Source organism: Chelonia mydas, chromosome 6 (assembly GCF_015237465.2).
Source record: "Chelonia mydas isolate rCheMyd1 chromosome 6, rCheMyd1.pri.v2, whole genome shotgun sequence".
Classification (NCBI taxonomy): Eukaryota; Metazoa; Chordata; order Testudines; family Cheloniidae; genus Chelonia; species Chelonia mydas.
The window spans coordinates 100,346,896-100,373,902 of NC_051246.2; the positions used below are offsets into that span (position 1 = coordinate 100,346,896).

Here is a 27,007-nt window from a genome sequence, read left to right on the forward strand (position 1 = left end):
TGATAAGGATAGATTGGAGTGGAGTAAGACTCAGGGGGAGGACAAAAAAACAGGCTGCCTTCAGTTCGAGGATACTGACATGGAATTTGCATTTCCTGGGTGACCACTCTCAGGACAGAGCTCAAGGCACAATGTGCAATCCAACCAAACAGGCTGGCAGATGTGGCTGTTTGAGTCCAAGGGGGATCCTGAAAAGGAGACATATTCAGATTGTTGATTTGGTCCAGTCCTCACAGAGCAGATATGTTTAAAACTTCATCAGAAAACTAATCTACCATAGGTAGGTGAAAGGACAGCAATTGTTTTAGGAATGACTGGAAGTGGAACCTTAGCCAAGCACAACACCAGAAATCTCAGGATCATGCATGAAGAATCCTGATCTTGTGAACTAGAATTGTCTGAGGAGTGTTTCCAGCTCTAGAATATTCTTGTGGAAGGGGACTATCTTACCTATTACTAAATCAATGATGTGCCAATATATGAAAGATCTCTGAGGGATATAAGGAGCTTTACTATGTGTTCACCAAGTCCTGGGACAGCCAAGGTGATACACTGACTACTGCAGATGTTTTCAAAAGAGAATTTGCTCAGAACCAGACAGTCATCCAAGTGAGGAATAATACAGATACCCCTCTTAGAGCTGCAGCTACCATCCCATCATTGTTGAGAAAGTCTCAATGGTCAATGCAAGCAGAAGGACAAGGTCTTGAAATAAAAGTAAAAGTGGCCAGCAGCAAACATCAGGAACCTTTTATAAGAGGTGAATGAACAAGTAGTCAATGGGTGCCATGAAATTTCTTGACTCTATGACTGTCTGGAGTCCTAAACCTGGCACAGCAATCTAGCCCTATGTTTCTTGTTGCCAGGACTCAAGGTCAGGATCTGCAGCTAGTCTGGCCTTTTCAACAGAGCTCAAGCATCATGCTTAAAGAAGGTGATTTCTTGCAGAAACAGAAATCTGTGTTGGACTTCAAAAGACTATTATAGCATTATAATTCCAAACTCATCTGCCAGCCATGACAACTCTAAAATGACTAATTTGTATTAATGTCCTCTGGTCACTTTAAATCAGAAAGCTGTATTGTTAGTTTCAATATTGAATTCTTTTCATTTTAAAATTCCTGTTTCTGGACTATATCACCTGCAGAACAATTCTTTTGAACAAACTTAACCCTTTTCACGGTTGTAACCTCGTGACATCATTGTAAATATTTGGGCAAATTGCAAAGTAACAAATTCTCTCTCTCTCTCTCACACAAAACCCTTAAGATCATAAAATATGAAACTAAATTCTCATGCAAATACATTCTACTTTATTTTTCAATCATGCAAATTATAAAGTATGTCAATCTAAGTCTGTGAAAGACCGAAAAACAAAAATTCATGTGATTCACTCAGGGAGCACAAACGTCTAAAGAACTGAAATACCAAGTTGTCAATATACAACTGATGCAAGATTGGCATTAACGAACTTCTGTTTATAACTCTTGGACCATTACATGGGACAATTAATTCTTCATATTATGTAAATGTGTTGAGAATCCACAGGATTTGTATTAAGGATTAAATTCCAAAATTCAGTTTTCCAAGAAGTAGAAGGGTTCAAAAAAAAAAAAAAAAACCCCACAGCATGTTAATACTAACACATTGAGAAAATAACAACTATTAAGAAAAAAGGGACAACTCCCAAATAATTGGCTTTTAAATATTCAATTGATTTTATCACAAAGGCTTAATACAAATCTAATTTTAACAGCTTAAAACAACCAGCCAAATTTGACTTCATGCAAGCTATTAAGTGATAGTACTTTATGCAAATTTATTCAGCTAACCCCTGTGGCATTGTCTCCTCACATCTCACCCTATGGCATTTTAAGAAAAATGTTAAATCAGCCTTATGAAGCTGTCATGAAAATATACCAGCCCAGGTACAAAATCTATTTGATTATCACTACCATGATGGCAACTAACATAATGAAATCCTGCTGAAATTACAGGGAAAATTAAGATAGGCAGAAATCTAAAGTAATTACCCAAGTAGGAATTTGGCCAAACGTGCCCTTAAATTCCTGCACAAAATGACTTTGGATTTTTAATAATCAAATATGGGCAGGCACTCAGTTTTACTTCTTATTATCCAACAGTATATTGCTCCTTAACCCTATGTTATGGTATGGGTTCAGTACTGACTCAAAGGAGAAAGTGCCAACTACCCGTTCAAGAGCAGTACTTTTTGAAGCACCTATATGTTTTCTCATCCAAGTATTGGCCTGGTCTGATCCTACTTGCAAGTACTGACAGGATCAGATCACAAGGTGGAGTAAGTGCAGCCTATGAAAAGCATGATGAGTGAAGGCAAGCTTGTAAGCGTTTGGCTCATTACTGTGTAGATCTACTTCAATAAACTATAGAGTTCGAGGTTTGTGATATGTTTTTACAGTGTTCTTCTTGGTGGATAATTTTCTGGTATTTGTGTGTATTGATGTAGTACTTAAGACAGTACACTGAAGAGTTCTTATGACACAGAAACTAACTAATGACAGATATCAGAGTAGCAGCCGTGTTAGTCTGTATCCGTAAAAAGAACAGGAGTACTTGAGGCACCTTAGAGACTAACAAATTTATTTGAGCATAGGCTTTCGTGGGCTACAGCTCACTTCTCTGGATGCATAGAACGGAACAGATAGATAGAACATGAAAAAGTAGAGGCTAATTAATTAAGATGAGCTATTATCAGCAGGAGAAAAAAACTTTTGTAGTGATAATCAAGATTGCCCATTTAGACAGTTGACAAGAAGGTGAGAGTATACTTAACATGGGGAAATAGATTCAATATGTGTAATGACCCAGCCACTCCCAGTCTCTATTCAAACCCAAGTTAATGGTATCTAGTTTGCATATTAATTCAAGCTCAGCGGTTTCTCGTTGGAGTCTGTTTTTGAAACTTTTCAGTTGCAAAACTGCCACCTTTAAATCTGTTACTGAGTGGCCAAAGAGGCTGAACTGTTCTCCTACCGGTTTTTGAATGTTATGACTCCTGATGTCTGATTTGTGTCCATTTATTCTTTTGCGTAGAGACTGTCCGGTTTGGCCAATGTACATGGCAGAGGGGCATTGCTGGCACATGATGGCATCTATCACATTGGTAGATGTGCAGGTGAATAAGCCCGTGATGGCGTGGCTAATGTGATTAGGTCCTATGATGGTGTCACTTGAATAAATATGTGGACAGAGTTGGCATCGGGCTTTGTTGCAAGGATAGGTTCCTGGGTTAGTGTTTTTGTTGTGTGGTTGCTGGAGAGTATTTGCTTCAGGTTGGGGGGCTGTCTGTAAGCGAGAACTGGTCTGTCTCCCAAGATCTGTGAGAGTGAGGGATCATTTTTCAGGATAGGTTGTAGATCTTTACTGATGCGCTGGAGGGGTTTTATTTGGGGGCTGAAGGTGACAGCTAGTGGTGTTCCGTTATTTTCTTTGTTGGGCCTGTCCTGTAGTAGGTGACTTCTGGGTACTCTTCTGGCTCTGTCAATCTGTTTTTTCACTTCAGCAGGTGGGTATTGTAGTTTTAAGAATGCTTGATAGAGATCTTGTAGGTGTTTGTCTCTGAGAAATTGGAGCAAATGCAGTTGCATCTTAGAGCTTGGCTGTAGACAATGGATCGTGTGCTGTGTCCTGGATGGAAACTGGAGGCATGTAGGTAAGTACAGTGGTCAGTAAGTTTCCGGTATAGGGTGGTGTTTATGTGACCATCGCTTATTAGCATACTAGTGTCCAGGAAATGGACCGCTTGTGTGGATTGATCTAGGCTGAGGTTGATGGTGGGATGGAAATTGTTGAAATCATGGTGGAATTCCTCAAGGACTTCTTTTCCATGGGTCCAGACGATGAAGATGTCATCAATGTAGCTCAAGTAGAGTGGGGGCGTTAGGGGACGAGAGCTAAGGAAGCGTTGTGGTAAGTCAGCCATAAAAATGTTGGCATACTGTGGGGCCATGTGGGTACCCATCGCAGTGCCGCTGACTTGAAGGTATATATTGTCCCCAAATCCCCAAATGTGAAATAGTTGTGGGTGAGGACAAAGTCACAAAGCTCAGTCATCAGATTTGCCGTGAAATTATTGCGGATACTGTTCCTGATAGCTTGTAGTCCATCTTTGTGTGGAATGTTGGTGTAGAGGGCTTCTACATCCATAGTGGACAGGATGGTGTTTTCTGGAAGATCACCGATGGATTGTAGTTTCCTCAGGAAGTCAGTGGTGTCTCAAAGACAGCTGGGAGTGCTGGTAGCATAGGGCCTGAGGAGAGAGTCTACATAGCCAGACAATCCTGCAGTTAGGGTGCCAATGCCTGAGATGATGGGGCGTCCAGGATTTCCAGGTTTATAGATCATGGGTAGCAAACAGAATACCCCTGGTCGGGGTTCTAGGCATGTGTCTGCACAAATCTGTTCCTGTGCTTTTTTCAGGGAGTTTCTTGAGCAGATGGTGTAGTTTCTTTTGGTAATCCTCAGTGGGATCAGAGGATAATGGCCTGTAGAATGTGGAGTTAGAGAGCTGCCTAGCAGCCTCTTGTTCATATTCCAACTTATTCATGATGACGACAGCACCTCCTTTGTCAGCCTTTTTGATTATGATGTCACAGTTGTTCCTGAGGCTGTTGATGGTGTCGTGTTCAGCACGGCTGAGGTTATGGGGCAAATGGTGCTGTTTTCCACAATTTCAGCCCATGCACATCGACGGAAGCAATCTATGTAGAAGTCCAGTCTTTTGTTTCGACCTTCAGGAGGAGTCCACTCAGAATCTACCAATGTGATATATGCCATCATGTGCCAGCAGTGCCCCTCTGCCATGTATATTGGCCAAACCGGACAGTCTCTACGCAAAAGAATAAATAGACACAAATCTGATATCAGGAATCATAACATTCAAAAACCGGTAGGAGAACACTTCAACCTCTCTGGCCACTCAGTAACAGATTTAAAGGTGGCGATTTTGCAACTGAAAAGCTTCAAAAACAGACTCCAACGAGTTAACATGCAAACTAGATACCATTAACTTGGGTTTGAATAGAGACTGGGAGTGGCTGGGTCATTACACATATTGAATCTATTTCCCCATTTTAAGTATCCTCACACCTTCTTGTCAACTGTCTAAATGGGCCATCTTGATTATCACTACAAGAGTTTTTTTTATCCTGCTGATAATAGCTCATCTTAATTAATTAGCCTCTTACTCCACTTTTTCATGTTCTCTGTATGTGTGTGTATATATATATATATATATATATATATATCTTCTTACTGTATGTTCCATTCTATTCATCCGATGAAGTGGCTGTAGCCCACGAAAGCTTATGCTCAAATAAATTTGTTAGTCTCGAAGGTGCCACAAGTACTCCTGTTCTTTTTGCAGATACTAATTAAAGTGACAGTCAAGTTTTAATTCCAATTGTTCTACCTGGACTCAATTAAATTTAGAAGGTTTTATTGTCTCTATTCCAAAATGTTTTCATTCCACCAAACCAATTTTTAAAAAGTTACTAAAACACTTTTTTGGTTAAAAAAAACAAAAAAAAACCCTCCAAAAACTATACAAAATCTAGCATGTATTTCCTTCTATTGCATGTGTGTTCCCGTGTTTTCTGCTTGGTTTTTTTAATAAAAATTTGCATATAAAGTCAGGACTTGAAAAATTCTTTTGCTTACAGCAAGAAAGAAGATTTCACAAGCAAATTCCATCGATGCACACAGAATCAAGTTTTGTGGGTTTGGGAGGTTTATATTTTTCTTTTAGTAAGTTTCTAGGCCTTATGGTTGAGAAGAAAGTCTTTCAAATACGAACAGTACTGTAAATAGTACTGTCTTTCTTAATCTGCAAATGGACAGTTCTAAAGCCTGTGTTGTTACTCATAATTGTGCTAAGCAGCAGTAGAGTGGGGGCATATCTATATGGTGGTTTAGTCAAGTGCATGGTGAGCTAGGGTGTAAGTCTACATCGCTGTGGCCTGCCGCGCAATGAGTGGCCATGTGAATTTGTACCACGCATTAAAAGTCTTGTAGTGCATTTTTATATTTACTGTTTGTTTAAAACAGCAGTATCAAAGCTTTTTCAAAACAGCAGTATTTCAAAATGTACTACAGATTTTGTAGTGCACAGTAGCATGGTCAACACACTTAGTGTGTGGCAGGCTGCTGCACTGTAGAGCAAGGATGGGCAAACTTTTTGGCCCGAGGGCCACATCTGGGAATATAAATTGAATGGCGGGCCATGAATGCTCACAAAATCGGGGTTGGGGCATGGGAGGGCGTGAGGGCTCTAGTTGGGGGTGCGGGCTCCAGGGTGGGGCCAGAAATGAGGAGTTCAGGGTGCAGAAGGGGGCACCGGGCTGGGGCAGAGAGGAAGTGAGGACTCTGGCTAGGGGTGCAGCCCCTGGAGTGGGGCTGGGGATGAGGAGTTTGGGCTGTAGGGGGGTGCTCCGGGCTGGGACTAAGGGGTTTGGAGGGGGATCAGGTAGATGGTTGGTGAGGAGCTTTTAAATAAATATGGACCCTGGCACTGCTCTCCCAAACTATGCATTAGAATATGATGCTAGGTCCAAAGAGTAATACCTGGTGAAAATGTGCACCCAAACACAGGAGAATGTGCCTAAGACATGTCTTTGATGCTGCAGTGGCTCTCATGGAATAGGTCTTTAAACCAAGATTTACTAGTTTCCTCGCTAATATCTCACAATATCTACTCCTGGAGGAATTCTGCACCAAAAAAAATTAAAAATTATGCACAAAAAAATTAAAAATTCTGTGCATGATATTTTAAAATTCTGCATATTTTATTTGTCAAAATAGCACAATATAATCAGGCCAGTTTCAATTATTTTGGTAATTTATTTCAAAATATCTGTTAGCAAGTATGTCTGTAACAATACAGACCAAAAAAAGATTCTGGTAATTTTTTTTGACAAATAGATTCCTTACTAGGCATATTAATATAGAACTTTGATTAATTCACAGAAGTAGTGCAAAGATTTGGGAGTGTCAGGGGTAATGGAGGAACTGAGGGAGAGGGAAGGGACCTGGAGTGAACCTGGAGGATTGTTGGGTGTGGGTGGGAGAAGTATGGAACAAGTTTTTTGCGGGGGGGAGGGGAAGGATTGCTGGGGAGTTCGGGAGCCTCCCCCATGCAGACTCTGGCTGATCCCAAGCCTCTCCCATTCAGTCAGACACTTCTGCCTCTGTCCCCACACGTGCCCCCCATCCTGATGGGTCCCCTGCAGTCTCCTCCCCAGGTGGCCATGCACCCCCACTCCCATTCAGTCCCTGGCTCAATGCTGTCACCCCACTAGCCATTCTGAACCCCAGTCTGTGACTCCCCCCAGCAACCCCGTGTGCCCCACTCTGTCCTAATCTGACTCTGCGGGCAGGATGCTGTGATGAACTTCTACTCCTGGGGGAAGTCTGTGCCACTGCATGCACACAGATTTTTTTCCCCCCCAGAAAATACATTCTGCCCAGAAGTGCTGCAGTTCCACCTTTTGCCCACCAGAGGCCGCTGTGGCACCAGAAGAGCCTGCTGCATTCACGCTATTGGCTGTTCTGGCACCACCAATGTATTTTCTGCGGAAAAAAATAAAATTCTGTGGGAGACATGAATTCTGCGCATAAGCAGTGGCACAGAATTCCCGCAGGAGTAAATATCCTATTTTTCTCCTAAACCTGTGTGAAAGTCTTGTTAAGTAATGGGTTTTTCCTGGCATCTCTCCCCATATGTTACAAATAACCTAAAAGATTTTCTAAAGGGCTTGGATTTTTCTACATAAAAGTTGATTGTCCTTGTGGAGAACTGGGAAATATTTGTATTTTTATAAACATCATGTTCCTCAGTGCATCTGTTTAATATTACTCTACCTGAATGCACAGTTAAATCAAAAGGAGTTGTTCAAAGTAACCAGACAGGAAAGGAAAACAATGGACTCTGATAAGGAGCATTCCCTCAAACAAACAACAGCATCAGGAGTAAAGATCTGAAGTATATCTGGGCCCCATTTAAGCTTCCTTATAGGTCAAAGATGCCAGATTTGTTGTGGGGATTAGCAGACCTGCTCTTAAAATCAGCAGCAGCAGCAGGGCTGCTGGCTGCTCAAAACATTTACCCCTGGCTATAATAGCTCCTGCTTGTTCCCAGACTTACTCTTGCCCTGTTCCAGTCTTACTCCTCATAGAATTAAAGGCAAGAAGGGACCATCACGATCATCTAGTTTGCTCTCCTGCACATTGCAGACCACGGAACCTCACCTATCCACTCCTGTTATAGACCTATAACCTCTAGCTGAGTTACTGAAATCCTCAAAATTATGATTTAAAGACTTAAGTTACAGAAAATCCATCATTTACATAATTTAAACCTACAAGTGACCTGTGTCCCATGCTGCACAGGAAGGCAAAAAAACCCTCCAGAAACCCAGGGTCTATGCCAATCTGACCTGGAGGAAAATTCCTTCCCAATCCCAAATACGGCAGTCAGTTGCACCCTAAGCATTTCAGAAAGACCCAACAGCCAGACACCTGAGAAAGAATTCTCTGTAGTAACTCAGAGCCCTCCTCATCAAGTGTCCCATCACCAGCCGCTGGGTATATTTGCCACTAACAATCACTGATTGGCTACATGCCATTGTAGGCAGTGTCATCATACCATCCCCTTCATAAACTTATCAAGCTCACTCCTGAGGCCATTTAGGACTTTTGTCCCCATTGCTCCTCTGGAAAGGCTGTTCCAGAACTTCACTCCTCTGATGGTTAGAAACCTTGACCTAATTTTGAGCCTCAGTTTGTTGATGGTCAGTTTATATCCATTTGTTCTTGAACATTGGCACTTAACTTAAATAACTTCTCTTCCTCCCCGGTATTTATCCTTCTGATGTATTTATAGAGAGCAATCATATCTCCCCTCAGCCTTCATTTGGTTAGGCTAAACAAGCCAAGCTCTTTGAGTCTCCCCCTTAATAAGGCAGCTTTTCCATTCATCTGATCATCCTAGTAGCCCTTCTCTGCTCCTGTTCCAGTTTGAATTCATCTTTCTTAAACATGGAAGATCAGAATTGCACATTGAATTCCAGATGAAGTCTTACCAGTGCCTTGTATTTATGGTACTAACACTTCCCTATCTCTCCTGGAAATACCTTGCCTGATGCATCCTAGGATTGCATTAGCCTTGTTCATGGCTGCATCACGTTAGCTACTCACAGTCATCCTGTAATCAACCAATATACTCAGGTCTTTCTCCTCCTCTGTTGCTTCCAATTGATAAGTCCCCAGCTTATAGCAAAAAATCTTGTTGTTAGTCCCTAAGTGCATGACCTTGCACTTTGCACTATTAAATTTCATCCCATTTCTATTACTCCAGTTTTCAAGGTCGGCCAGATCTTCATGTATGATATTCCAGTCCGTCTCCATATTGGCAATACCTCCCAAATTTATGTCATCCACATATTTTGTTAACGTACTCCCACTTTTTGTTAAATAAGATTGATCCCTAGACCGATCCCTGAGGAACTGCCACTAGTAATCTTCCTCCAACCTGACAGTTCACCTTTCAGTATGTCCTGTTGTAGTCTCCCCTTTAACCAGTTCCTTATCCATCTTTCAGTTCTCATATTAATCACCATCTTCTCCAATTTAACTAATAATTTCCCATGTGGAACTCTATCACATGCCTTACTGAAATCCAGGTAGATTAGATCTACTGCATTACCTTTGTCTAAAAAATCAGGTTAGTCTGATATGATCTACCTTTTGTAAAACCATGTTGTATTTTATCCCAATTATCATTTACCTCTATTTCCTTAACTACTTTCTCTTTCAAAATTTATTCCAAGACTTTGTATGCAACTGAGGTCAAACAAAGAGGCTTGTAGTTTCCCGGATCATTTTTTTCCCCTTTCTTAAAAATAGGTACTATATTAGCAATTCTCCAGTGATAGGGTACGACCCCCCGCGTTTACAGATTCACTAAAAATCTTTGCTATTGGGCCTGCAATTTCATGTGCCAGTTCCTCTAATATTCTTGGATGGAGATTTTCCCGGGGCCCCTGATTTATACCCATTAAGCTGTTTGAGTTTGACTTCCACCTCGCATGTGGTAATTTCTATTTCCATATCCTCATTTCCATTAGCCATCCTGCCACTACCCCCTAGCTCCTCACTACCTTTATTAAAAACTGAGGCTAAATATTCATTTAGGTGTTGGACCATGCCTAGATTATTTTTAATCTCCACCCTATCCTCAATGTTTAGCGGTCCCACTTCTTTCCTTCCCCCGCCCCTTCTCCTCCCCCCCAATTTATATGACTATTGAACCTTTTGCTATTGGTTTTCATTTCCTTTGCGAGGTCCAACTCTGCTTGGCTTTTGGCAATTCTCACGTTTTCTCTACACTTTTTGACCTCCAAGAGGTAGCTTTCATCGCTGATAAATCCAATCTTCCATTCATTGTAGGCTTTCTGCTTTCTCTTAACCTGTTTAAGATGCTTGCTCATACAGCTTGGTCTGTAACCCTTCCCTACAATTTTTTTCCCCTTGCTTGGAATGCAGGCTTCAGATGGTTTCTGCAACTTTGACTTAAAGTAAAACTTTGACTTAAAGTGACTCCTTCACATTCAGATCCTTGAGTTCTTCAGTCCAGTCCACTGTCTTAATTAATTCCCGTAATTTTTTTAAGTTAGCCCTTTTGAAATCAAGGGCCATAGTTGCAGATCTATTTTTGCTTATCCTTCCATTTAATTAAAACTGAATTAGCTCATGATCACTAAAATCAAGGTTGTCCCCTACTTCTATGAAGTCCTCATTACTCACCAATACAAAATCTAAAATGGCATAATCTCCTGTAGGTTTGGTGACTATTTGGTGAAGAAATCTGTCAGCTATCACATCTAGGAAAAATCTGTGTCTTACTATTATTAGTAGCACTTGTCCTCCAATCTACATCTGGGAAGTTAAAGTCTCCTATAATCACACAAACGTCCCACTAAGTATTTATTTCATTAGAAACATTAAAGAGGTCTCTACCCATACCCACATCGGATCCTGGGGGTCTGTAGCATACCCCAAGCCACTGTCCCAGGGGAGCCTCAGGTAGCTTTCTTCTGCAAAGTGATTTTGACCCAAACAGACTTTGTTTTACAAATTCCATCTCTTCTAATTTCTTTACAGTCTATCTCATCATTAATATACAATGCTACTCCACCACCTTTACCTTTATTTCTTTTTCCTGAACAGCACACACACTCTTCAGCACACACTGTTTGCCAGAAGCTGGGAATGAGCGACAGGGGATGGATCACTTGATGATTACCTATTCTGTTCATTCCCTCTGGGGCACCTGGCCCTGGCCACTGTAGGAAGACAAGTTACCAGGGTGGATAAAAATCAATAATTTAAAAAAAATAAAATAAAATAAATGGATTTTTTTTATTTAAATCAGATTTTTTTGATAAAATGCTTTTTGAGGAAAAAACCTATCTAAAGATAGTTTTAGTTAAGATATATTATAGCTCAAAGATATCTCATCATGGAATAGGGATTATAAATTCTAATTCTATAGTATGAGTCAATATATTCATGTAATGTTTAAGAAAAGTTTTGTAAATGAGTTCCAATGGTTCATGGATTGGGAACCCAATCTTATGGGGTTCCAGGGGCATCTGTATAGATTATTTAGGTTAATCTTTCTATCTACCCAATCGGACTCAGTGCTCAGTCTAGAAGATACCAATGAAGATGCTTAGTTTTGCAGTTCTCAAACTGTGGATTTGTGTCCCCAGAGCTAACATGCTTGTTAACAGCAAAAATGTTTTAAAATAAATAAATAAATAATATATAGAGGTGAGAAATGACAGACCTCAACCCTATTGTACCTCTGCAAATTTGTGTACACAGAGTCAATCCCTTACCTCTCTCTAAAAGTGCAAAGTTTCAAAAAGTTCAATGAATAAAAAGATTGTTGGGGGCACAATAGATCTGGACAAGGAGAAGAAGTCTGGAGATAAATGTGAGAAGAGAGGGACAGGCTGTAGAAACAAAATGAAACTGTTTGAACAAATTATTCCAGAAGTCTTGAGGTCTTTCTCAGTGTAGCCTTCATTGATTTCAGATCTACTATACCATGCTCTCACAAGAAGGGAAAACCTATAAAGGCAGCAAGCCGTAAGAGACCCAGTTTGGGAATATTTTAATGAAGTTCCTCTACATGCATGCAAAAAGCAAACAGTACAACAAAGAAATGCAAGGCCTGGTTGCCCAAATGAAATAACATCATAACTTATATTGTTGGGTTACAGAGCTGTTTCCTAATGAAAGCTGGCAATTGGAGTTATGCCCATCAGCATGTAGAACTCCTTACCATGTGTGCTCTAAGAGCATGAGGGATAAGATGTTATAAAATGTAGGCCCAAAGGGAGGAGGATTTGTTAGCCTTAACTTGGTCAGTTTAAATCAGAACCTTATTACTATGTAACTCTTATTGGCACCAAAGAGAGTATTTGGTGGTGTGCAGCATGAGACTTTTATTATTCTGAGTTAAAGATTAATGGCATCGCTCTAGGGTGGCAGAGGACAGCAATACTTGAACTGTACAATACCTATTATCTTTCACTGCATTTACTGGGAGGGGTGAGACCTGAAGTGGTGAGGATAATACTTTCCTAGTATTGGGGGAGAGACCTGAAGTGGTGAGGATAAAGTCCTGCTCACCTTACTCCCTCAAGTCCACTGAAGTCAATGGGACTTAACTGCATGACTAATGTGAGCAGGATATGGCCCCAGCAGTAATGAGATGACCAAATAAAAAGTACATCTATTATTTTACATATCAGAGGGGTAGCCGTGTTAGTCTGGATCTGTAAAAGCGGCAAAGAGTCCTGTGGCACCTTATAGACTAACAGAGGTATTGGAGCATAAGCTTTTGTGGGTGATGCAGCCGACGAAGTGGGTATTCACCCACGAAAGCTTATGCTCCAATAAGTTTGTTAGTCTATAAGGTGCCACAGGACTCTTTGCCATCTATTATTTTGTGGCACTAAAGGAATCCGAGACCTGTTGCTATGTCTAATGGATATGTAGCGGTGGTAACTAAAGGCAAGATGCAGTCAACCTGTGGAACTCTTTGCCAGAGGATGTTGTGAAGGCCAAGACTGTAACAGGGTTCAAAAAAGAACTAGATAAATTCATGGAGGATAGGTCCATCAATGGCTTTTAGCCAGGACGAGCAGGGATGGTGTCCCTAACCCCTGCTTGCCAGAAGCTTGGAATGGGCGACGGGATGGATCACTTGATTACCTGTTCTGCTCATTCCCTGGGGCACCTGACATTGGCCAGTGTCGGAAGACAGGATACTGGGCTAGATGGACCTTTGGTCTGACCCAGTATGGCCATTCTTATGTTCTTATCATGAAGGGTGTTCCTTCTCAGGAGGAAGCTGCGGTGAAGATGATGAAAGGAACATGTCTGAACATGCAGGATCTTCAGGTTGGTAAACATTTGTATTTTATACTTCTTTCTTAAGGATTGCCTGTCTTCCTTCTGGACTATTCTTGAATTCTCATGTCTGAGCAAAAAACACAGTTGTTACTGTATGGTACTATCACTGTGATAAAAAATAAATACCTGAAATAGGCAGATCTTCCTTTTACAATTTCACCTTTAAAGTAGTACCGAGTGTCAGTGAATGCAATGAGTAATACTAAATGAGCAGTATGGTAATAATAATTAAATAACTGCCTTGACTTATTTTGTTTAGGAGAATCCATCCTCACCATACAGGATTCTGAAGAGTATCCACCTTCAAGGTCACCATCATTTTCTGTAGTTTCAGACTTATCTGCCAATGATAGTGTTTCAGTCACATCATGTATGTCACATAGCCACAGTATATCACCAGTAGCAAAAAGAAAAAAAAATATCCATCATCCAGAAACAACCATAGATAAGTTTGTGATAAGAACCAGCAGATTACAAAAAAAGGTAATTGATGAAAAAATTGCCTGGTTTGTTTATGCAACAAACTTTCCTTTCCGTATGATTGAGAACCCATACTTCATTAACATGGTTCAGTCATTAAGACCAGCATACAGTCCACCCAACATAGCATATGTCCCAGGCAAATTGCTGGGTGTATGAAAGAGAAATTGAGCACTGTGCAAAAGGTCTAGAGCGTGAAATTGTTAACCTGAGTCTTGATGGGTGGAGCAATGTCCACAATGATCCTGTTGTATGTACTTGTGTGACAACAGAAGAAGGGAATGTCTTCCTTACAGAAACAATTGATACATCAGGAAATGCACACACAGCAGAATACTTGCAAGAAGTAGCAGTAAAAGCTATAACAAACTGAAAAAAAAATCAAATGTCTAGTAAGCAGCTTGGTCACAGACAATGCTGCAAATGTATCCAAGATGAGAAGAAATTTAGAAGAGAGTCCCAAGCTAATAACATACGGTTGCAGTGCTCATTTGATGCACCTCCTAGGCTCCTAGCCAAAGACTTCAGTGTTCCAGAAATAAAGGCTAATTTTGTTGAAATTGCAAAATACTTCTGTAACAACCACTTTGCAGTAGCTGCTCTGAAAAAAGTGGGAGGAACCAAGCTAACTCTCCCACAAGACATGTGATGGAAATCTATAGTGGACTGTTTTGAGCACTATATCAAGAACTGGCCTAATCTGATGACAGTTTGTGAACAAAATCGTGAAAAAATAGATGGAACCGTCATTCTCAACATTGGGCTTAAGAGAAATGTTGAACACAGGCCAAGTACCCTGAAGCCTATTTCTGTAGCCTTGAACAAAATGCAGGGAAATAGCTGTTTTATTGCTAACGCTGGTGAAATCTGGAAGGAACTGAGTGAGATCTTAAAAAGAGAAATATGCAATGACAGTTAAATTACAAGTATTAAAAAAACAAATGGGACAAGCACTATCTCCAGCTCATTTTCTTGAAAATATTCTCAATACTCGGTACCAGGGTCAAACCTTAACTGCTGAAGAAGAGGAGTTGGCTATGACATGGACATCCAGCAATCATCCCTCCATAATGCCAACTATAATAAACTTCAGAGCTAAGGATGAACCATTCAAGAAATATATGTTTGCTGATGATGTTTTAAAGAAAGTCACACCAATGAACTGGTGGAAGTCACTTAAGCACTTGGATTCAGAGACTGTTGAAGTGATAATCTCACTTTTAAACAGCAGTAGCTTCTTCTGCCGGTGTAGAAAGAATATTTCCTTCTTTTGGACTAATTCACTCCAAATTGAGAAATCGTTTGGGACCTGAAAAAGCAGGAAAGGTTGTTTTTCTTTTCCAAATTATGAACAAACAGGAAAATGAAGGTGAAGACAACTGAGTTAGCTACAGAAGCCAATATTTTAAGTTTCTCATGTTGACCTGGCTGACACAGTCGATTTAATTTTTGCTTTTTTTAAAAAAATATTTCATTTAACTATTTTAGTTACAAACAATTTTAACAAAAGCAAACCTGATTTTAAAAAATGTGAATGTTTAACTAAATTCAAAAATGCATATGCTTGTTTTGTTAAAGTATTATAGATTTGCTGTTGAAGAAAAAAATCCAGAATACATAACGTTGTTGTTTTAGTTAAATAAAACAATTTAAAAATGTCTGTCTGGTGATGTTCTCCTCCTAATACAGCATGGCAAGAAAATCCTCCAAATATTAATGATTAACCTGTTGAACTGGAGATAGTTCACCTCCCAATGACTTCATAAATATCTGCTTCAACTACCTTGGGTAAATGAAATAACCAAACAATCATTCATTTTCTGATATAGCTGTAAAATTAATCTGAAAAGTTTTCAAAATAAATCACTTTAAAAATGTATGGTGTGTACCTTCTAAAAATGAAATCTACATCTATCTCTCAGTTGTGAAGAATATGTATTAAGGTTATAACAACCAACAAGAATGCATTTTTATGTAGAAATCCATGATTAAATAGAGTCTTCCTGACTAGTGATTTAAAGCAAATCCACCCTCCAGGATACTGGGCTAGATGGAACTTTGGTCTGATCCAGTAGGGCCGTTCTTATGTTCAATACCTGTACTCCAGTCATTACTACTATTACACCATATTTCTGTTATCCCTGTAATATCTGGTTTAACTTCCTGCACCAGTGGTTCTAGTTCCTCCATTTTGTTACCCAGGCTCCTTGCATGGGTATGCAAACATCTTAGTTGTTTCTGCTTGGCTTCACCCAGATTCCTCAACCAATGAGGTACAGTTATTCTACGGCCAGTATTACCTATCTGACTGTCAGCTTAATTGGTATTGGCACTATCTTTCCTCTTAATGTCCATTCTCCTACCCATTGTTGTTCCTTTCTCCACTGCTGTATTCTCTCTTTCTTGATTTTCCTCCTGGTCAATATTAGAATCAGGCATGGAGATTACCCAACCATCCCCCCTAAATTCCTAGTTTAAAGCTCTTTAAAGCCTGCAATTAACTGAAAGCATTAATTTTTAACATATTAACAGCATACATCTGGGTGGGGAGGGAGCTGAAGAGTTTAATTTTTTTTAATTGCTTGACTGCCCTACTTTGCACCTCAAGAATATCTGCCATTCTCCCTAATAGATCCTGAAACGGTCTGTGTTTGTCAGCCGGGGAAGAATGATGCCTGCAACAGGGCTCTCACCAAGTCCTGTATGTAAACCACATGAGAAGCTAAAGAAGATGCTGCATCATATCCTTCCATGATGTCTGGATCTGAAGTAAGGGAATAAGGTCAGAGCCAGAGGTTGAATAGGGGAATGCTAAAGGTTCATTTCCAAAGGGGCCAAAGATACTACAAGACTGCTCCAGATCAGAATCAGGAAAGCCAATACACACACTGGGTCAAGCATCAGAACAGCATGTGGAGGGGTCGCTAGCACTCTTGACAGTGGACCTCAACTCAGACAAAGAGACATCAAAGATGTCACTGAGTTCAAACCAGTGAGTTTATCGGTGCCAAAACATATGGCTCTGGGGAGAAGAGGCGACAATGGTACCATTTAAGAGCCTTCAATGCACTCCTGGGGCAGAGAGTACAAAGGAGAAGGGAGAGGCAACTTCCTCTTTTTTTCTTATACTTGTGTCCCTCTTATGGGGAGATATGTTTCCTCTTTTTCCTTTTGCCCAAATGCACATCTGAATGGACTTTTGGTGTCAAGACACAGCCATTGATGCCTAAGGATGGGTCCACAGTCTGTGCCAGGGACAACCGTGCCTAAAAAAGAGTCGATGCCAAGGTGGGCACTTTCTGCACTTTTACCAAGTCTATTGAGGCCTTACTAGACAACATCCATTTGGTCTTCAGATCTGCTTTTGATTTAACCAGCATGAATAATCCTGCATTAAGGATTTGTTCCCGACATAATTCCAAGGAGATTTTGATCTCAAACCTATGATAGAAGACACTGCTGAGATTAGAGTGGCAAAATGTGTCTTGGGCTTCTGTCAAGAGGATCTCAGCATGGAGGCTGGTCTCAATACACTTGATGAGCCTCAACTATCAATCTGTTGACATTAAGAAGCCAGAAGAGACTGGAGTCTCAAATGTCTCTCTCTTCTAGCATGGAGAGTGAAGGCTCAGCAAACCGCACACCAGATTACCAAGTGGGTTTCACCCAAACATAGAAGGTCCTGGATATGGGCATTGATTTCCAGTATGATTGATGGGCAGGAAGGGCATCTCTTGAAGCCATTACTGGGATGAGGACCCAGTATGGTCCTCATACTGCGTCAAATGAAGACTCCTGGGACAAGGGAAGGTCTAACTACACCAGGCGTTCTCAAACTGGGGGTTGGGACCCCTCAGGGGGTCATGAGGTTATTACATGAGGGGGTCGCGAGCTGTCAACCTCCACCCCAAACTCTGCTTTGCCTCTAGCATTTATAATGGTGTTAAATATATAAAAAAATATTTTTAATTTATAAGGAGGGGTTGCACTCAGAAACTTGCTATGTTAAAGGGGTCACCAGTAAAAAAAAGTTTGAGAGCCACTGAACTACACTATGTGTTCTATACTACTCTAAACTATTTACAAAAGATACTAATGGAAGATCCTAGAATGAGGACACAAAGGTGAATTCCATTCACTCTCTGTGGCAATGGTGAAGGAACTGAGGCACCTAAGGGGGTACACTCCCTCATATTGAGTAAGGCAATGACATCACTTCCAAGCAAGAACTCTTGTACAGCCCCAACAGACACAACTTTGCAAGGCAGTTTGATGTCTCAGTGCAGGGGTGCCATATCCACAAGTGGGAACACACAGAGGGCCCTCAAAGAAGAACAAAACATTAGAATCTATTTAATGGCAAAAAATGGCATTAACTCAGAGTTAAGGTTGATTGGTGGTATGTTGTCCCCCTGAAGAACGCTGAGTTCAGCAAAACTCAAACTTCTGAAAACAAGGATATCATAGAATCATAGAACTGGAAGGGACCTTGAGAGGTCATCTAGTCTAGAACCCTGCACTCAAGGCAGGACTAAGTATTATCTAGACCACCCCGACCGGTGTTTGTCCAACCTGTTCTTAAAAATCCCCAATGATGGAGATTCCACCACCTCCCTCGGCAATTTATTCCAGTGCTTAACCACTCTGACAGTTAGGAAAGTTTTTCCTAATGTCCAACCTAAACCGCCCTTGCTGCAATTTAAGCCCATTGCTTCTTGTCCTATCCTCAGAGGTTAAGAAGAACAATTTTTCTCCCTCCTCCTTATAACAACCTTTTATGTACTTGAAAACTATTATCACGTCCCCTCTCAGTCTTCTCTTCTCCATACTAAACAAACCTAATTTTTTCAGTCTTCCCTCATATGTCATGTTTTCTAGACCTTTAATCATTTTTGTTGCTCTTCTCTGGATTTTCTCCAATTTGTCCGTATCTTTCCTGAAATGTGGCGCCCAGAACTGGACACAATACTCCAGTGGAGGCCTAATCAGCCTGGAGTAGAGCAGAAGAATTACTTCTCGTACCTTGCTTATAAGACTCCTGATAATACATCCCAGAATGATGTTCGCCTTTTTTGCAACAGCGTTACACTGTTGACTCATATTTAGCTTGTGAACCACTATGACCCCCAGATCCTTTCCCACAGTACTCCTTCCTAGGCAGTCATTTCCCATTTTGATATGCATAGTTAAGGTTTTCCATGCAACCTTAAGTCTGCCCTCGTTCAGCAGTGCCCCAATATTCCCTGTTAACACACACTGCTTTACTCTGCCAATCCCACAATTTCTGAAATGTACAAACTCTTCACCTCCTTTTACAAGCTGTTCATGCACAGAATCCTATCTAACACTATTAAAGAACAGAAGGGGGGAAAAACTGGTCAGTTAGGTACTATTTTGGGAGAGGACTTATATCTCCAGAATCCCTGCTCAAATGACCCCAAATCTGGATCACTAATCCTACTCTGTATTTCCACAAGGCATAGAAATTGTCAAAAAAATCTATACAAATATGTGGATTTTAGAGCACCTAGAAGCATCTTGTTATAAACAACGAGGATGGATGGAGGGAAAGGGCTGCTCTACACATCTGTTTTCAGCATAGGAGACTCTGAAAGGTCTGAAGCAGCCTATTCATCTCAATGTGATGTTCTCAGCTGAGTGAGAACACCCCATGAAGACAAATACAACCTGAAACAATTGCATCTCGGAGGGTGTTCTCATTCCCCTCATGAGTGCTTTAGAGCCTGTGATATGCATTAAGTATGTCCATCCTCAGCTCCCCACCCAAAGGGACAGGACTTCCCCAGATCCTGGATCACATGTGGGGCAAGGAAGAGGCTTCAAACCCTCCCAAAAGGGCACGGCCAGAACCCAGTTCACATGAATGGGGTAGGGAGGTGTTCCAACCCTTGTAGATGGGCACCTGGCCCCCCAAATCCTGGCCCATACAAGGGGAGCAGGAGAGGAATTCAGACACCTTCAGTGGGACAAGAACCCCTATATCCCAGCTCATGAGGGGGGTCCCAGAGAGGCAAGAACTCCCCAAATTTAGACACACAGGAGGGGAGAATGTGGAGCTGACAAGTGCGCCCGCCCCATTCTCCCTCAGTCCCTCTGCCACTCACCCACACATCCCCCTAATCCCCACACCACCCTTACATGAGCCTCCAACCTCCCTCCCCTCCCCTACCACCAGTCCTAATTTTTTCCCTCCCCTCACTGCAGCCCCAAAGATCTCTCCCTTGACTGCCCCACACCTCTGCCCCTTAATATTCCTTCCCCTCCCAGGAAGTATTTACATATCTAATTTTATCCTCCAAAGACTTTGATTACATTCCCCACAAAATAAAATTGCCACCCATGATTCACAAATTGCAGCAACCTCCAGCCATTCAGTCCCAAACTCCTTTTGTTTTAGGTGGGGGCTTGTGATTAATGTATCCTTAGTTATTATAATTGAACCCATCAATCTCAACAAGGTCAGTGATTCATCCAATAATTATCACCTCTGAGTTAACAGTACCAGGCAGCAGAACTAAAGTGTTTCGGAGGGCCCTGTAACTCAGAAACCAGTCCGTTAAATGACCCCAAATTTGAATCACTAACACTACTGCATGCAAGGAACACCAAATTTCAAAGCAATCCAAATAACCATTTGGAGTTTAGAGCACTTACAAGAGTCAAGTTTTAAAATATATAAAATGGTGGGAAAGGAAAGCCTCTGTTTTTCCTGTATTGACACATGCACTGTAAAAAATGTACATTTTCTTAAATACCATTCCCAATTTGTGTCCTCCAAAGACTTAGTGGGAGCCATATACTACTTTGGGTAAAACTCAAAAGATTGAGACCATTTTGGCCTGCAACACATCAATAGTTTGATCTTTAGCTCTGTGCAAAGAAAACCCACCTAGAAACTTTTTGAAAAATGACTATTTTTGTGGGGGGCCTTATTATATCTCAGGAGACCATGGCTCAAATGACCTCAAAGTCAGGTCACTGCACCTTTCTGAGCCACACCAAACTTCAAAGGAATCCAACTAAACATCCTCAATTTTAGAGGATTTAGCAAGGCTGACCTTTAAACAGAAGTTGTGGCACAACTTTAAGTATAGTGGCACTGCTGAACTACTCTAATAAAGAATATGATATAATATTTTCAGTATTACATTCTAATATGCGTCAATTATATATCCTTACCTGGAATACTGCGTTCACTTCTGGTTATTGACTCTCCGAAGATATATACCAAAAATAAATGGAGTCCTAACACGAGGAACAAAAATGATTAGAGGCATGGACAGCCCTTTTATGAAGAGAAATTGAGAAGACTGAGACTGTTCATTTTAGAGAGGAGACAAATAAGGGGAGGGACATGATGGAGGTATACAAAATAATTAATGATATCAGAGAAAGTAATTTGAGTGATCCTAATTACTCTCTCATATAACAAAAAACAAAAGGACATTCAATTAAATTGAAAGGCAAGGAACAGATAAAAAGAAAACTTTTTTTCTCTCTCAATGCATAATTAACCTGTGGGACTCATTCCCACAGGTAAAACGGAGGCCAAGGGTTTACCATGATTAAAAATAAGATTAGACATTTTATAGGGATAATGGGAACATCTAGCTAAATTAGTTATGATTAAACCATGTGTGTGTGTTTTATTTTAAATAAGAGATTTAAATCTTGATACCAGAAGCTAACCACTAACTGATGGTATTAGGAGGAAACTCCCTGTCTACTATGGACAAGTTACAGTATTCCGTAATTGACTACTAAAGAAGTTCTTGCACCCTTCTCAAGAATCTAGTACCCACCATTATCAGAAACAGGATACTGGACTGGTCTAGAGGGATGACTGGTGTGATCTGGTATGGCAATTCCTGTCTTCCTGAGTGCTGCTTAATGTCATTCAAAACATGCCATATCTATGCAGAAGAGTACCAACGATCTACCCACTTTGTATTATGGAACCTAGTTATCAAAAGTTTATAATGCAATTTAAATTTAGCAGACGTAGATGCATATGCACTCAAGTTTGATTTTTTTAATACACTACAAAGTTTAAAACCTCAGTCCTGAGTTTACAACTGAGAACTCATGTATGCATACAGAAATGGCAATCCTGCAGTTTTCTTCCTGCAGAGATTGTAAGTCACAACATCGCAGGATTCAATGTGTTTTATCAAATCAAACTGTATGAGCAAATTTTCAGTATACTGAAAACTTGCTACTTTATGGAGAGAAAATAAAGCAGCTATAGTGATTATTCTGTTATATAATCCCACCTTCAATGACATTCTCACATTTTTCTCATAGCTAATTTCTTTGAGAAAACATTTAATTTAATATTTCAGGATGATGAGATGCTAAAAGTCAGATATCTTTAAGAACTAATGTCCTCAGTCACTAAAGTTGAGTTTGAAAAGCTACCAAGGTTGGGTTGTTTTTTTTTTTTTTTTAAAAGGAGAAAGCAACCCCATTAATCATTAAAAAATGTGATGGTATCATTGGAAACAGTCATTCTACTGCTGAGATGAATCTTCACTACATCTTCAAGTGTTCTAACAGTTCTATATAGTCTTTCTAACGTTTGATAGGCATACAAAACTGTACACAATTGAAAACACTACCCGCTTCACAAGGGTTTCCTCAGCAAGCAGATAAAGAATTGGATCACCGTAACAGCATTACCTTGTAAGCAAGAACTTCCTGTATGTTTGATCATGATACCACAGAAGCCAAAAAATATCTACTAACAATCAGGAAAGTCACTAAAGATTTCCCCCTTGCAGATATTCTGTTATTTGGTATAATAAGTATGAATGATAAGTAGTTAGTAGCCTTTTGAATGATAAGTAGTTATTAGCCTTTTATTCCAAATTAGCACTCCATACAAACATTCATAGAGACCAAAGAAATTTCACAGTTGGAAGCCATAAACAATTTCTTTCTCATGGTCCAATCCTGTCAACACTTCTACCAGGTGTAATGCTGTAAGTAGCCCCATTGAAATCAACAGGGAAACTTCACGTTAGCAAGTACTACGTCAATGAGAACTATTCATGTCAGTAAGCACTATGTAGTAAACCTTTGCAGGATTGGGCCCGTCATTCGTATGAGCTGTGCTCAAAGGAAGCCAAGGCTCATGGGAGCTATGCTGAAGATTTTCCACAATGTCCCCTTGCCTGAGGAGTTGATGACAATTCTTGAGGCGCTTTTTTGTTTCAGATTAAGAGGAAATTGTCAAAAAAGAATGAAATGACCATAAAACAAATAGCGAATTCACATATCTGACCCAGCTTGGTTGCATAGTACACTACAGCATTCCATGAGCTACCTAATTTTTTCTTCTCATTTTGAGCACCAAGTAGGAATTAATTTAGGGACAGAATGGTCTGTAAGAGAAGCTCATACCCGTACTTTAAAATCTTCAAAAGTTTGAAAAGACCCTAAACAGAATTTTAAGATCAAAATAAAAACTGAAATATTTGTGGCCATTTTGGTCCAGATTTCTAGAATGTATTAAACCCTGAATGAAAGAGTCAGCATCCATTTTACTCTCTATGTGCAAAGCTAGTTAATACATTTGTACAGCTAATATAAAAGATATGCCAAGTGCTTTCCAGCATCACAAGCAATTCACAGTATACAATGTGTTTTTACAAGATTTACTGGCTACTGAAAAACTGTTCTCTAAATAAAAACAGCAATCAAAGGACAACAATATTTAAAATCCATACACAATGAGGCCTACTGGAAGAGAAAGGATTACTGATTCAGGTTCACATCTTCCCTTTATACACTTCAAAATACTGCCACTCGCCTTCCGATACTATCTGGCTATCCAAAAGCCTACTAAGATTGGTTTGGTGTATTTAGGAAATAACTCCGCCTCCATGACATATACTCTACTTATGCACCACTGGTGTTTAATCTTTTTTATTAACTTCAACACCTGATAAGACTCAGCCTACTACAATTAGACAGATCTGTAGAATAAATTTCAAATCTGCAAGAATGTTTGGTATTATAAAATTATCTTAAACGTTGCAGAAGCTGCAGATGTGTCTTTTATTTCCATGCTCTAATCGCTGTATTTAGATGTGGGCCAAAGGTCTACCTGCTGCAGATTAACCTCCTCCTGAGTTTAATGACTTTGAAATGCACATCAGATTACTACTTCCCACTTCCCAGCCTTTTGACTTATACACACAGATGGGAACCAAGCAACGGTCGAGACACATCATTTTATACTGGCAAAATATTGACATACAGCCATGCATACAAATTTCAGCACCAAGCACCTGAGGAAAGCCGGCAGTGAACCGCGCGATCCAAAAGCCATTTCTACAGGGATTTCTATTCTTGATGCTATACAAGACAAACTAAATTGTAAGGGGAGAGGGCGGGGAAGAGATTAAAGCCACACTGTCATTGGCATATTCAGATTATTTCCAATATTCTGCCTGTGATCACTGGACGCCAGGAGAAAGGGGTGGGAGGTCTGGTGACCCTGGCACTGGACGTGACACAGACCGGTATCCCAAGTACAATTTCTGCCGATGTTTCTGAGGATCGGGGTCTCGGATACCCGGGGATGTCCTGGTGCCCCAGGCAGGGCTTCGCCAGGTGCTCCCGCGGCTGAAGGTGGAAGCAATAGGGGAGAGTGGGGGTTGATGGATAGAAGGGTGTCTCCAGTCGCTGGGACATCCCGGGGCCCCGACCGGGGCTCCGGGGCGAGGGCACAGGGAAGGGCGTGAGGGTCTCCGTACCTGATGATGTCGTCCTGGTGCCCCAGGTAGAATTTCTGCCGGTGCTCCCGGGGGCTGTAGACCACGCCGACCCCCGCCACGAAGTAGACGATCTCCTTAGCCGCCGTGTAGTAGAGGTTGTTGCGGCACTGGTGACCCCGGTAGCCATAGACCCACTCTAGCCGCAGGTGGCAGTTGGGGGCATTCCGGTCAGCCATGTCCCCACCGCCGGCCGGCTCCGCGTCTCCCCCGCCGGAGCCCTAGAGGAGAGGGGGTCAGTTACCCTCCCCCCTCCCGGGCTCGGTGTCTCCCTCGCTAATCCCTGGCCGCCGACATGGATGCCCGCCGTTGCCTCTCCTCCGCCTCCTCACAGAGGGCGCCGCCGAACGAGCGGCGCTGGTCTCCTCCCGCCAGACATGGCTGCACTGAGACACCGCCCGGAACGGTTAGCGCCAGAAACGGCTTCCCCGCAGATCGGGCTGTTGGGCTGTAGTGCGCATGCCCGGGCCGTGTGAGCATGCCCGGCGCCGCCCGCTGAAAGCGCTGCCCCCGCGCTGCCCTTCTCAGCCGCCAGAGTCCGCTCATCGAGCGGGATGAAAGCGAGAGGAGGGAGGAATGGACAGGACAGAGCAGGGGGCAATACATGGCCAGGGGAGGGTGAAACAGGTGAAGGGAGGGGCAAAATCAGGGACAAGAAAGGGGCAGGCGGGCTGATCGGCAGAGAGGGGAACGGGCAAAGGGGACTGGGCTGGGCAAAAGGAATGAAAGTTACCAAACGGGGTGAGCCATCTGCAGTGGCTGCCAACATGCGATGTGGGTAGCAGCGAAGCTTGTGCTTCTCTGTGGAGGTTACATCTCTGTACCACCTCCCTAGGTCGTGTGGTGTCTAAAACTAGGGGTAGCCCAATGTCTAGAATAAGCAGCTCTTCTCTAGCTGAAATAATGTACCGAGCACCCAAAGAAGACTTGATTCCACGAAATAGTTTACAGATACCCTCTACCTAAAAAAGGCTTTCAGGGTTATCATATATGGTTGTAGTTTTTAAAAGAATTCCTTATCAGTTTACATAGGTGTAGCATGGCTGCATATAGCCTCATCTCTTGTCTGCAATGCTGAGTGCCTGACTGGTACTTCAGTTCCTGTACTGCACTCTTAAAAATAAAAGGAGGGTAAAACTACTTTTAAACAGTATGCTTATTACACATTGTCCTTAGCACATCATTTACCTTGATTAAAATCATGCTTAATGTCAAGATGCTATTTAATTTATGGTTTAAATAGCAAATAATCATGGAAAATAATAAGTGACACTATTAGCTAAGAAATCACATCTGATAGTGTTTTCCGGTGTAACACTTCCTATAGTCAGTGTGATTTTATAACTTCAATTATTTCTACATTTGTTCTTTTTCCTAACGGATGAATTTATTCTTTATCAGATGACTTTAAGGTTGTATGAATTTCTAGGTTATCCACCAAAGAGGTTTTCTCAATAGTAATTGAGCCGCTACTGCCCCGGACCTGTAAATCCCCACCGGAGCCCCGCCGCCACTACCCCAGGGCTTGGACAGCAGGGCTCAGGTGGGGATTTACAGGTCCAGGGCAGTAGTGGCTGGAGCTCCGGGGCCCTTTAAATCCCCGCCAGAGCCCCACCACTGCTACCCCAGGGCTTTAAATTGCCATCTGCGAAAGCCGGTCCCGCGTACCGGCTTACTTTCACCTCTGATTAAACCAGCTCTAGAAAAGGGTGCTGAGAGTCACAACAGAGACTATCTGGAGTGCTTAAGGGGTCCACAAGACAGGCAAATGGCAGCAGAGTGCCTGTAAAGCAATCTCTGGCCATGAGAGGGTGCTTAAAAAGGGTGCTCTACCCATATATTTATTAAAATCAACACAGAGCAGCAACACAAACCATAACCATTACTGTCTGCATTGAGACTCATGAAGCCTGGAACTATGACTCAGAAGTAAAGCTGGCCAGAAAGCAGTCTTTCCCTCCTAAGCAAAATTTTGAATTTTTGAAAAAACTTTAATCCCAAATCAGGACCGAAAAAAGGTGGGGGATGACATTTTTCATAGTTAGGGATAGATTATTTTCAGTCTATTTCAGGAAAACTGAAATTTTCAGTTTGCTGCCTGGGCAGTGTGTGGTGCCTGCGAGTCCAGGCTGCCAGGGATCAGGCCAGCCAGGGAACTGAGCAGCCTGGCCTGAAAATTCCGAAGCTGTTCTACTCGACAGTAT

The 27,007-nt window shown here is 41.5% G+C and overlaps 1 protein-coding gene across 4 annotated transcripts in view; it reads right to left on the reverse strand.

The window, feature by feature from the left end:
• Positions 1 to 25,342, reverse strand: part of EML5 (EMAP like 5) — a 299,416-nt gene extending 274,074 nt beyond the window's left edge. For 3 of the 4 annotated variants that reach the window (XM_043547824.1, XM_007055929.4, XM_043547826.1), the window contains exon 1: positions 24,786 to 25,341. In XM_043547824.1, the coding sequence (XP_043403759.1) occupies positions 24,786 to 24,982 (197 nt within the window). In that variant the 5' untranslated portion in view covers positions 24,983 to 25,341. Of the gene's footprint in view, positions 1 to 24,785 lie in introns of all 4 variants that reach the window. The other variant, XM_043547825.1, reaches the window with a different exon arrangement.
• Positions 25,343 to 27,007: the final 1,665 nt, after the last annotated feature.